The sequence below is a fragment of the Taurulus bubalis genome, assembly GCF_910589615.1.
Source record: "Taurulus bubalis genome assembly, chromosome: 3".
Lineage (NCBI taxonomy): Eukaryota > Metazoa > Chordata > Actinopteri > Perciformes > Cottidae > Taurulus > Taurulus bubalis.
The window spans coordinates 11,543,007-11,556,985 of record NC_136591.1 but is presented as its reverse complement, the minus strand read 5'-3'; the positions used below and the strand labels follow the sequence as shown (position 1 = coordinate 11,556,985).

General features: G+C 43.8%; 1 protein-coding gene across 1 annotated transcript; it reads left to right on the top strand.

Annotated features, from left to right (window-relative positions):
- Nucleotides 1-2,605: 2,605 nt before the first annotated feature.
- Nucleotides 2,606-10,405, top strand: syt4 (synaptotagmin IV; the record flags this gene model as incomplete). The annotated part of the gene is made up of 5 exons (XM_079215931.1): nt 2,606-2,639; nt 4,759-5,363; nt 5,465-5,788; nt 9,542-9,662; nt 10,086-10,405. The coding sequence occupies 5 exons, from the start codon at nt 2,606-2,608 to the stop codon at nt 10,403-10,405; spliced, it is 1,404 nt and encodes a 467-aa protein (XP_079072057.1).
- Between the last annotated feature and the right edge of the window lie 3,574 nt (nt 10,406-13,979).

The window sequence follows — 13,979 nt, the reverse complement described above, 5'->3', positions numbered from 1 at the left end:
GCACCATCTGCACTTCTCTCATGGTTGGTCTATAATCTCTGCAAAAATGTTAAAATTATTTTACCTCAGCAGCTTGGACAGAAGGGGAAATTGTTGGCTAGTATTTTTCTTTTTGTGATTTTTGTTCTTTTTTTATTCTGACCCCTTTAATTACCGTGTTTTCCTTTTCAGACATTCATCCTTCTATATTGCATACGCTTCCCAATCTGCCTTAAAGGGTGCAAATCCCTTTTTTTGTTTCTTTGACAATGCTTCATATTTCTCCCAATCACTCTCTTCCTTTTTTCCTAGCCTCTCCTTCAGTTGTGCTAATTGTCTCAAACTGCCTTCTGGGAATCCCAGTTCCACCCACGCACCAAACTGTCATATCAGGATTTCATAAAAAGGCATAAGGGTGTGGTTGGTGTGGTTGTTTGTGTATGTGTGTGTGTGTGTGCGTGTGTGTGTGTGTGTGTGTGTGTGTGTGTGTGTGTGTGTGTGTGTGTGTGTGTGTGTGTGTGTGTGTGTGGACGAGTGTGTGTTTGGGATGTTAGATGTTGATGGGAAATATGCGAGAAAAAAATACATATGCAAAAAAACTAAAACACACAGGCAACATGAGGCACTGTGATAAAAAGATGAAATCTATAAATGCACCATGGAACATCTTTACTTCTTCATTTAAGAGAATTTATGATAAAGTCTCAAGATTCAAAAAGTTGTCTTTAACTTCCTGGCCTAAGCAGCTGACCACCATTTCAGAAACGCATCACATGTCATCTGTGTGTACTCACTGTCCGCCTGCATCGAGACACATGTTCATGTCTGTTTTCACAACGAGTCTATTCAGAGGAATGAAGGGGTTAAAAACAATTACTGTTAGCTCAAACACTGAGTTGTGTTCATGTAGTCATTTACTGTAAACATCACCCTGTGAAACCTAAAATCCAGTCAGACTCTCTGATTGACAAAAAACAGTTTGTACACCAACAAAGCTGATGATGATATTATTATATGTCTTCTTTATTTTTATATGGATTTTAAATCTTGATTTGTTCCAATTGTTGGTGTTCAGTGTGCTTGGTTTAGTGGCCATACTTTTACGTTCCAATAATGTTGCCTAAATCAAAAGGCATTCTTTACAATGAACACCAGGGGTCAGTATTGGATTATATCAAATGTCAAACACGTTGACAATGTCAAGGACCAATGTATGCTGTCACATTTCCACTATTCATGTACAGTATGTATTGTTATGTGTCAGGGCCAGTGTAGCTGATTGTGGACATTATATTACCTGCACAGATAAAAACGTCTACTTATTGATTACAGTTAGACACATTGAATTTACATTACACATTACAAAGTGCCATGGTAACATCATTTATTTTAAATGAGCCAAAACACTCAGTCATCTTCGTTTGGACAAGATATACAAAAGTCCTCAGTCTTTTGATCGCCACACAACTTAAGAGCTATAAAATATGTGTTCCAACCCATAACAAACTTTTAATTTCCTTCCTTTATTTCCCCCCGTCTTTTAGTTGTATTCAGCGACTGTGCAGTGAATTACACCCACTCATCATACATTATACTGTTATAACAGTCTAAAAAAACCTACGAAAACTATGTTTTCTGAAACCTATTCTTAGTTGTATAATGATATTAATAATACGCAGCAGTGCAATTTAGGACACAGTGATCTGCATGATGTCAGTAGGCATTCCACAAGATCTTTGGGAGTTTGAATACAACCAGGGTTGTTCTTTATTGAGCTGTGAGTCTAAAGTTACTGTTCATCTGCAGTATTTTGGAAGGTTTATCGTAAATTATACTAGAAACAACATATATTTAATACACTGTAGATTTTTAAACAAGTTGGTTATAGTAAAGTTGTTATTGTAATTATTAACAATCAAAAATTAGTGGAAAATATCACTGCATAAAAAACATCCAAATTACAACTAACTGTAATGAATGATAAGGCCACAGTATAACAGATCTATTCACCAGTGTTAACAAAAAATGGAAGAAGGAACGCACACAGAAATACCCAACTAAACATACACACAGGAGTAGAGCGATACAGACTAAGGCCGTTCGTTTCCAATCAATCAGGGGAATTGGCAGCCCTGTTGTGCTGCTACTCTGGGGTCCTGATTTCACAGCCAGCCTCCGTCACCACTGCGTCAGCACTGATGAGCTCAGCGTTACCGGTAGGGAGGGGGAGGAGTTGGTGAACAGAGGGTGAGGGAGAGACGGAGCCAACAAGGAGAGAGAGAGAGAGAGAGAGAGAGAGAGAGAGAGAGAGAGAGAGAGAGAGAGAGAGAGAGAGAGAAAGGAAGAAAGAACTGGGTGTTGCCGCCTCTGAGACACTCACGCATCACAGAGTAACAGCAGCAGCGTGAGGACAGAGCATCCCTCCATCCTTCTCTCTCGGAAAACTAGGCTGCCCTTTCAATTATTGAAGCTGAAAGAAAACCCTTTGCATTATTAAACATAATCAAAGCCGAGACTTTGTGGAGATTTACTGCACCTCGTCATCAGGAGAACAAGTTCACCACCGAAGAGAAGAGAGCTCGGTGTGAAAGCAGAGGGACCCTTTTCAGCACCTTGGACAGCGATTATGGCTCCAATGGTGGAGGAAGGCGCTCAGCTCGGTGAGTGTGACCAGTTTGATTTGTGATACAGTTGTTAATGTGCGATGTTGTTGGTGGTTTACTTGGGCTTGTTCCTCTTCCAAAAGTACAGAGTTACACGTCACTTGTCTCAAAAGTATTAGCTAGTCCATTCTATGAAAACAATACTCAAGTTAAAGGGAATGGCTTTGTCCAGTGTGTTGTCCAGGGGCGTGTCTAAAGGTGGCCAAAATATGATCACCCGCCCACCCCCTTGTGTTTGGGAAAACATCCAGCCTCCATTTTACAGCTAGCTTAAGAGTAACAGCAAATCATCAGGAAAACCAACGAATGAGGTGCAAGTGACGTGTTTTTACGACATTAATGTTAGATCAGTTAATGTATTATTATTATTATTATTATTATTAATGGACTTGAGTACAGTGGGTTTTACTAAAGCACAGGTGACGCCTGGAAAGCACCTTTTTGTTTCCTTTATTTCCTCTCGATTTGAGCAGCTCCCTCACCGCCCTCCCGTTGCCACATCCATCTGTCTGTTGTTGTTGTTGCCTTTAAAACCCCTCCACCCACGAAGTTAGGCTGAAATATAATTGAAAAGAGAAGAAAGAACACAGTATATGTGCTGTGATCTGAAATTGAAATACGCCTATCTCTCCTTATTTTAGAGGCAGTCCCTTTAGGTTAGTTATACATTTTAGATCCATTCTACGCCAGCAACTTTCACAGAAAAATGTACGCCTATATCCTCTTGAAATTAAAATATGAGCATAATAACCTCTGGAATAATACCTAGACAATATCATATTGGCCTCTATGATTAGAAATAGCAGCCAAGAAGTAAAACTATTTTGATACATTACTGTTTACCTGTACATTTCCGTCAGTCAGAAACAGGCAAATAAGAATGGAAATATATATTGGTTATATTGTTTTCTGAGTGTTAGCATGACACTTTCGGCATCAGAAAGACCCAGGCAACGAGGCTGCATTAGAAAGTGAAAATGTATGATACAAAAATAATAATGATCTGATACAAGTGAACTCCTCAGATTTAACCAGATGAAAATGATTCACATGACAAGTGGCATACATAAGTGATATCATCCCCCCTCGCAACCCCACCCCTCTCACACCCTCTTTGGATGCGTGGTAACCTGAGTGCTTTTCCACTGAGCCGCCCTCTTAGCTGCAGGAAATGGTGCGCATTTCCTCCATTGAAATACAACTATTACCTCTGACTGCATGAGAAGGCAGCTGTTGAGTCACAGTTCAAGACCACAAAACAAAGAACCGAAGCACCGAGTGGCAAATATCCCAGTAATTGGTCTCCATTGTAACGTTCTAGTGATGCTATATGAGACAAAAGGGCCATATAAAAGGAATTAGGTCCCTAAAGTGCCGCTGCTGTTGAAGAAAATGTAGGAGGAATATAAATGAATATAACACAGGGCATATCATACATGTCTGGGCTATTATGTTATCGCTGCAGTTGGTATATCAGGGTGAACCATGATGCTTAGCACAAAACATAACATAATTTGCAAGAATCTGTTTTGCTACGATACATAAGCTTATGTTTCTCTGTATCGACCAGAGGGATCCTGATGTTTCTAGTCATCCGTCAAAATATCTATTTTCTAACCTGTTTACATTATAGGTCTGCATGTCATTGACTAGCTTGTATAATGATCGTGATAATACCAGATAACATAATAAGAAAGAACATTGAACCTGAGGTTTTGTTATTTTCTATGTTCTAATCCTGAGTTCAGCCAATTTTAGAAACCTGCCTTCAAGAAATCCTTCGCATGGGGAGGTTTTCCCAGCAGTTCATTATTTCCACCACCTATTTCCTGTTAAGTTACCGTTGCCATGTTTGGAATATGAACACAGTGCTGATGGTTCTTTTTTAGGGTTGATCAGATTGCATTGTCTTCATCTCCATCTAAGGTCAAGACTGCAGCCTGCGTCAGTCACTCTCACAAAAGATTTCAATTGCCTAAGTGAAACAATTGCATCTGCTGTTATTTTAGGTGTTTAAAGGTTGACTGGCGCTTGTACCACAGTGTTTGTTGAGGTGTGTGGTCAGACATGTTTAATGAAAGTTATTTTCTCCCTCTGCTCTCTCTGTCCTCCATAGTAGCGGTGCCAGTAGGTGTCGCTGTGGTGAGTGTCTTCGGGCTTGTCTTCACTGTGTCAGCCTTTGCATGGATCTGTTGCCAGCGTAAAAATGCCAAATCCCAGAAGACACCTGCCTACAAGTTTGTGCACATGCTCAAAGGGGTCGACATCTACCCGGAGAGCCTCAGCAGCAAGAAGAAGTTTGCTGCACATGCCACCATGGCAACTAATGACATCGGTAAAACTGATGTTAATGGGAACTGCCACACCGTGGCGCCAATGAGTCCGACCAGCAAGGGTAAACTGGCCTCAAGTCCAAACGGTTCTCGACAGGCTCTGCATCTGGATCTGGAGAACCGGGATCTGAATGGCAACTTTACCACCAAACCATTTCATCACCACAACCAGAAGGTGCGCAGCTCTCCGGACCTGGAGCTGCCCTCTCCCAATACAGGGGTGATGGACCGCCGTGATCTCCCTTCACCATCCAGCACCCTCTCCAGCCAGGCGCCCACCCCAGCTGTGGACAAGCCCCAGGTAGAGGAGAGGGAGGGCGGACTAGGAACCCTCCACTTTTCCCTGGAATACCAGCCAGAGAAGAAGGCATTCATCGTCCATATCAAGGTACTATACGTGTTTAGGCTGGTGGTTTAAATAACTTGTGTGTTTTGAGAGAAATGGTATCACTCATGCTTGTCTGATTGATTGATTTGACTTTGATCCAGGAAGCCCATGGCCTGACTCCAACTGATGAGCAGTCACTGACCTCCGACCCTTACATCAAGCTGACCCTGCTGCCGGAGAAAAAGCACCGGGTGAAGACCAGGGTACTGAGAAAGACTCTTGACCCCGCCTTTGACGAGACCTTCAGCTTCTACGGGATCCCACTGGCCCGAGTGTCGGAGTTGGCCCTTCACTTCATGGTGCTGAGCTTTGATAGGTTCTCCCGTGATGAGGTCATCGGAGAGACCCTTGTACCCTTGTCTGGGATCGACTTATCAGAGGGACGTGTCCTGATGAGCCGAGAGATCATCAAGAAGAATGTCAAGGTAAGATCTGGAACAATCCTGTTTGAATCGTTTTAATTTATGATTCATATCTGTATACAAAAAAATAGCTATCAGTTTTCTTGGGCAATCTTTGCAATCTTTAGGTTTCGATTTATGACACACAGTGTCTCAAAAAGGATTTTACAGCATACAATATATTTATATTATAACACACCGCAAAATAATGACTGGTCCAATAATGACTCATCATTTCTCTCATTATTAATTAGTACATAAATCGATACATAATAATCCTGAAAACCATTTATCTATTAAGATGTTCTGATATTTTAATCATGGAGTTTACTCAAATTCACCTAAATGCAAATATATCTTTGCTGACAGAAAAATAAATTTAGCAAACCATCCAAACCATCCAATAATCAAACTTATGGTTATTTTGTGTTTAATTCAATAAAGACAAATATAACAGTATTACAGGGATGGTCAATTTGAAAGGGAAGCACATGGACATTTGAACATTTGCAGTAGTATATTGAATAGATGGAGTGATATCCACACCATTATGGATCTACGGCCTGGTGGTCAATACACTTCTGCTCCTTTCTGGATGTTCCTGGCAACCGTGAGGACCACAAACGTACTTAAGCTCATTTCCAGTGGGCCATTTTTCCTTTTAGAGGAATGTCATTTCGGTGGCGGGGCATGGTTGGGCTCAGCTGCAGAGTGGACTGAGTGGGGGAGTGGTTCAGGGAACGGTGCCGGGAAGAGGTGTAACTAGCCTCAGCTGTGACAAATCTTCGATTGTCTCCGGTATAAACACTAGTAGTGAGGGAGGAACAGAGGAAGAAGGAGAGCAGGGTTCACACTCTGTAAGAGCGACAGAGAGGACCGAGCAGGAAGCAGACACCCGGCGGGTGCACTCGAAAGCACGGCAGGAAAACAGGCAGCCTACACAGAACGCATAATAATAAAAGGATTGAGAAACGCTATTTGAGTGTGCTGCGAGAGAACCACGGTGGTAACCGAGGAGTGTTACACTGGCGCCCAACGTGGGGCGAGCGCATGGAGAACAACCAGCAACACCTAGATATGCCGACCAAGCCGATCATTGCGCTGGGGCAGATGCTGGGTGGGATCGCCGCCATACAAAGGGACCAGGTGGAGACTAACAAGCAGCTCCAGGCCCAGGCCTGTAGAGAGGGCGCTGGCAGGGGTGGTCTTACACAAGATAACTGCAGCAGACGACATGCAGTCATTCTTGGACTCATTCGAGGCAATGGCAGAGGCGTGCGGCTGGCCTGCGGTGGAGTGGGCTGTCAGGCTTTTGCCTCTTCTGGCTCGGGAGGCGCAGACAGCGACCCTGGGGTTGCATGGGTCCGCTGCCACCGCCTTAGGGTATTGGGGACCGCCATCATCCTGGCAGATGACCACCTGGTGGTCCATCCCAGCGGTGGTCCATCCCAGCGGGCAGGGGGATAGTGGTTGCATGCTGGCTTCAGCCCGGCCGATGCCCGCCCCTCTGAGGAGGCTACCTCTGCAGCTCCTGTCGCGGCCCACACCAGCTCCAAGTTCGACACCCATCCCCCTGATCCGCCGACCCCAGCAAAAGTCGGCACTCTTCCTCACCGACAGGGGTCCCCTCAAACATCAGGGCAGGAGGGTTGGAGGTGCGGGCAGCCCGGACACTTCCAGAGGGAGTGTTCGCTGATGAAAGTGAGCCAGGTGATTCAGGTTGCCGGCTCTCCAACACCCCTGACAAACCGCATTCCCGTAAGGATCCAGGGGGTCTGATACACAGTCTATGATTCACCAGAGCCTGGTTCGGTCCGGGGCATTGTGGGTGAAAATAATTTAGGTGTGTGCATGAGTATCCCATAGTGTCAGTAGAAATTAGATACATGGGAAAAAAACATCATGTAAAGTTTGCGGTTTACGCACCCCCTAATCTTTAATAAAGTTAATGGGGCAGGGTGCGGGGGTGCGTTCACAACAGACAGGGTCATAAGGTATGTGCTGTGCTCAGTCGTGACGCAAGGTTGTCCGGCACTGCAGACGGGGATTGATTAGGGACAGGCTGTGTAGAGTGAGTCATGACACTCAGACAGGTTATCAAAGGTCTGTGGTCTATACAGCAGCGCTCTACAGATTGGTACGAGATGGTTTGGCATTCGTCCATTTGCAGGTGGAATGGGAGATGATACCAATGTAATTATAGATTTGTGGCCTGATATTGTACTCTACTTTAATGAAAGCACTGTGGCTACTGGGTGGGAGAGGATATGTGTGTGCCTTCCCAGGAGGAATGTGAGCTATCTGTAATATCTTTAAAGATCTCTGTTGCGATATAGTACTCTAGAGAAGTGCTGGGAAACGCGACTCTGAATCTGAGAAATCTAAAATGTTCATTCCCCTTCAGCAGAGCTTCCTCTGTTTTTATTTTTATCATCAAGAGGATACTATGTTCTGCTCGCTCTATCCACGCTGAGACTAACCATATTGTTTTTTCACAGGAGAGACAAATCTCATAAACCTCTGCTGCAGGGTGGAGTCTGCTGTGTCTGGCTGCTTTTTACGGCACTCATTAGAAAACGTGTTTTAGAATCCATGACGATGCTTTGCAGTGGGATTCTTCTTCTGATCTCTGTTGTGTAGTATCATGTCATGGCAGGTGAAAAGAGAAAACGGCTCGGCAACTTTAACAGTTCAGCTGCACATAAGTGTTTCCTTTATTTAAAGAGAACATATGATTTGTTCTGCATTAGAAACAACCTTTTTTGATGGTTTGACAACAGGATTTTACGGCGTCCAAAGAATTTAAGATGATTAAGATTTGCTCATCCATATTACATCTAGTATTTAATATCTCCATGTGCTTGATGTGCAATAGTAAATTGTCTTTGGCTGAATTCTCTCAGTATGAGCCGTATACAGTGTTCTATCTGATCTGCCCTTTGGCATACAGGGTGGTGGCTCTCTTTGTCTGCATGGCATAGATTTAGTCTCACTGCTTTGTGTGGTGTGTGTGTGTGTGTGTGTGTGTGTGCGTGTGTGCGTGTGTGTGTGTGTGCGTGTGTGCGTGCGTGCGTGAGAATCGATACAGCATGTCTCTAGCAGCGTAGCCGTCGCCCTCTTTTCACCCTGGAGGATGACAAAAACATGAGTATAGTATTTTTGTTTGGAGTGTGTGTGTGTGTAGTCGCTTGTTCTCTCATCTATACCCAAGAGGAACAATATAGAAACAAATCTGCGGCACACTCACATCTGTATTTTCAGAGACCTTTACATCAAATCAGGGGTAAAGTTTGTATTTGTCTGTGTGCTACTTCTCATTGCCATGGCAACCAATTTGCTGCGGCGTCACGTCCCGTTAGGTGTGATCGCAGCATCCAAGGCGTCAACTCTCTTAGGAAATGATGTAGCGCATAAAAGGGAGCTTCTCCCTCACCTTTTTGTGCTAGTTAACATATGAGAGCACGGCACTTAAGCGGGTGATGATTATTTAATCGATCATTTAACCGTCAGTATTTACATCATTGGTCGTACAAGCAGCTGCAGGTTTCACCAAAATGTTGTCGATAGTCGCTAATTATCTGCTAAGTTGTTTATTAATATGTAGTTTAGCCAATAGTTGCACGCTATTAGTTGTTACTGAATACATTTTACCTTGTAGAACTTGTTTAATTGTAAAATGAGAATGTAGATGCAGAATGAGGCAAATGTTTTGGCCTCACTCAACAACATGCTAACAACAATATGGCTAAACCGAACATCTCCCCCGTTTCTCCACAGAAGTCCTCGGGCCGAGGCGAGCTGCTGCTCTCCCTGTGTTACCAGTCCACCACCAACACTCTGACCGTGGTCGTCCTCAAAGCTCGCCACCTTCCCAAGACTGAAAAAAATGGACCTACAGGTACATACAGTACTCTTTTTCACGGAACCTTTTCCAAACGCATGTGTGCACAAACTTCCGCCGCATAACCATAAAGGGATGAGACGGAAGTCATATTCCTCTTCCTGCCAAGCAGCCCAGACCACTTTGGATGCTGCGATAGTTGCCGTAAACACACCGCCACCGCACTGAAGTAATCTGATCAGGATGTGATAGAGAGCACTTTAGTGACAAGCACACCCACGCACACACTCATAGTGTTTACACAGTCAGCCTCTTTTGTCCCCATCACCAACAGCCATCATTTCCGCTCTATTGATTACCGTATTGATCTGGCTTAGGAACAATATGCCTCTCTGCAACCGCTGCAGGGATATTCACCATGCAGTTTTATTGCTTCTGTCCTCACTTTGTTCATCTGCTCTTGTTATTTTTCGACTCTAGATCCGTACGTCAAGGTGAACATGTACCAAGGGAAGAAGCGCGTGTGTAAGAAGAAGACCCACGTGAAGAAGTGCTCCCCCAACCCCGTCTTCAACGAGCTCTTTGTCTTTGATCTACCCTCCGACGAGAGCCTGAGAGACACCAGCGTGGAGCTGCTGCTGATGGACTCAGACACAGGCAACTCGCGCTGCTCCAACACCGTCCTTGGCCGCCTGGTGCTGGGAACGTCAGTGGCGGGCACGCCCGGCGAGCACTGGAGGGAGATCTGTGACCACCCTCGTCGCCAGATTGCCAAGTGGCACGGCTTGTCGGAGGATTAGAGTGCCGCGGAGTTAGTGGATGCTGCCATCCATGTCTGATCTGGTCCCACCACGAGAGGGATGGAATGAGGATGGGGCGAGGTTTTAACGTCCTGCTTGCCAGTACCCATTGGACTTTCAGTGAGGGCGAGGGGGGAAATGAAGAGGGGGGGGAAAGGTCATTTGAAGTTATGTCATCGTTCAATCAATCATTCAATCACTTATCTTTGAAGTTAATGGGGTTCAGTGGGCAAGGGCGTGGCATGACAAAGAGAACCCTGTAGCTTTAAATGATCCCAAAGACTGTCACCGAAAATCACCTGGTAACATGCAACGTCATCTCCATAGCAACAACCAATTGTCACTGTAACCGTGTGCAGTGCAGAATGTCTTAAATGTCGCTATTACTCTTCTTCTTTTCTTCCTCTGCTCCCTCTTCTTCTCTTTCTCCGGCTCTTCCTAATATAAATAGTAACCCAGACCATCGTATGGAAACCAGAATGAACCACATCTGACAATGCTGTAAAAAAATTTGGATTATTAAAGTTTATTTTATAACGATAATGTTTTCTTCATAAAAGATGTATATTGTTTTTATTTATGTTCTTGTTTTGTACTCTTATGGTTGAGTTATTGAACATATTTTGTAAGTACAAGTGGTATTTCATATATAATTACTTATTAAGTACAAGAAAGCCTAAATTAGGTGGTTTGAGAATAGACTGGAACAGACTGAGTGCACTGGGGACAGTTAACTGTGGATGCATTTATGTGCGTGTGTTCGATGTGTGCGTGCTGATACTGAAGCGACTGTGTGTGTGTGTGTATGTGTGTGTGTGTGTGTGTGTGTGAGCCACATGTTTACTGTAGGTGTTTTGTCCCCCCTTACTGTGAGCACAAAGACAGCTGAAATGTAAATGTATGTAACTTACAATAAATTATGGCAAGTTCTGAGAAAACAACCCTGACTTTGACGTTTTTATTTCACGGGTCTGAGTTTAAGTGTGTGGGTATCCAGAAGAACACCAGAAGCATTTTAGGTTAATGGAATAAGTTACGGTTAAGCCCTCTTAAATATCGTCACATCCTTTCATAGAAAATCACTCATAAGATTGTTTTATCTACGATATAAGCCTCCTTTTTCTTAAATATTACATAGCCTATTCATTGATGTCTGTGTGTCCCCACTTTCAGCACCCTGGGGATGACATCATTGGGACCCTTTCCAAGTCTGATGATGTAATAGCTGCTGAGTGGCTAAGTGCTCCAGGATGAAGTCATCATGTTAGAATTTAATATCAGCTAAGTGGTTTGGTGAAGTAGGACACCTGGCTCAGCATGCTTACCACACTTTTTGACTCTCCCCCTTTCTCTCGTCTTACATGCAGTTACATCATATGTTTACTGGTGAAGCCTCTTGAGAAGCTGTTCTGTCACTCTGCCCTCAGGGGTTCTGACCTGGGACTCCCATCGCTAGGAGAGAGCGCTCTGAGACTGCTTTCTATTTTTAAACCCCTGCTGTCATCTTTGCAGCAATTAAAATAGACGTGTGCAACGTCCCCCTCATCATCATCTCCCTTTAGCTGACTTGTAAAAGATTTCTCCCAAACAGAGGCAAAAAGTATACTTGCATGCCTGTCCCTGTCTGCCTGTGTTCCCTTTTTCATGCTCAGAGAATTATGCAACACAATGTAATACTAGTAAGTGAAGAATACGTTATGGTCAACTCTATAAGAAGAAAAAAAAAGATTGAAAAAACCTTCTCTCCCAAATAAAAGATCAAAATAATAATAGTTTAGTGGAGAGATTTTTCAGGAGAGCTCATAGTATGCTGTTGATGGCGAATCACATTGACTGTTTTGTGAGACCATTCAGTGAAGCAAGGTTTAATTTTTGCTTTTTGCTTTTTGCTCTTGCATTTTAAGAGGCAGACAATCAGACAGTGCAAGGGCAACTGTCTCGTCAGCCGCCTCAGCCAGACCAGACATACAAATGCAAACGTCCTTCAGGTTTTATGTTATTCCAGCTGCTCAAGAAACTGATGCAGCTGCAGTTTTTAGTATGTGGATAAACAGCATATGTTCTATGTGTGTGCGTGTGCGTGTGCGTGTGCGTGCGTGTGTGCGTGTGTGTGTGTGTAATGACAGTTGTTCCAGTTCAGCAGGTAGTCCATATAAGGGTCTAATCAAAGAGTGCCTTGTTTGATGCACCACACCCTTGATCCTCTCCATACAATCTTCAGTATTGTAGACACACGCGCACATACTCACACACACGTGTGCACCTTAATACTACATGCCAATATGTGACCTGTGTAGATCTTGATCTGGCCCAGTGAGGCCAAGTCAGTGTGATTCAGAGAGACATGGTACAGAGTGTATGTGTCTGCCTCAAATACAGACAAGGCTGTGTGAGTGTGTGTGTGTGTGTGTGTGTGTATGTGTGTGTGTGTGTGTGTGTGTGTGTGTGTGTGTGTGTGTGTGTGTGTTAGGATTGTGTAGAAGAGGTTTGTCCTAATTAGGGAACTTCTGGGAGAGCATGTACACCAAATAAGCTTTCTATGTTCTTATTAAAGCCTCTCATCACCAACGTTCCTCTTACTCTAAATCATCCTCCTCTTTTTATGCCGCAACAGTCTCATATTAGTGATACAAAAAACGATGTAATGGGCCAGATTTATTGGTGAATTAGAGACATGCCACATTGGAATTCAAAGAGAGAGGAAATATTCTGAACTGGGTTGCAGTAGCTATTTGTAAATCCATTATACTTAGTATTTCTAATAATGATACTTTGATTTTATATAGGGCTTTTCTGAATACTCAAAGACGCTTTACATAGGAATCATTCACACACTGATAAGAGGAGCTACCATGCAAGGTGCCACATCAGGATTATCAACCATTCATACACTGTAGGCGCAGCTACGGGAGCAATTAAAAATTTCTGAATTTATTCCTCAACTATTAGCTAGTTTCCAACTCGATTAACTAATTCACTTAATTGGATGGCGCTGCATCACTAAAACATGTAAATGTCTTAGCTAGGAAAGGCTTTAGTAATTGGTGGCCAGGAAACATTTCTAGCACTGTTCAATCAAAGGAAACCAACAGTGTTAAGACCTATATTAGCGTCATATATTAAACTGAAAGGTGCTATATTCGACATTCAGAGCATTAATAAAGCGGCGAAAAAGAAGGGCAGACAATGAAGACCCACTCCCTCAGTGTGTGTTCCGATCTTCTCTGTGCCTTGTTTATGTAGTGGGGGTTTGCATGTGTTAGTGCACGTGAGTCCTTGCGCGCGTGCCCCACTGGCTAGCTAACGGATTCTGCAATGCAATGAATGCGCGTAAAGTATGTGTGACACTCATCTCAAACGCACCTCCAAAAGAAACAATCTGCATGGGAAAGTGATGGAATGATGTGGGGGAAGATTTTCAGAGTTCAAGCGCAGAGTCGAGGAGGTGGTAGATAGATGGCCGGAGGGAGAAGGAGGGGAGACAAGAGTAAGGACAGCCTGACAGGAGTGGAGGGAGGGTGACATAGCGCCGTGATGAGAAATGAAGTTGCGGCGAAGGGAAGTGAAATGAGAA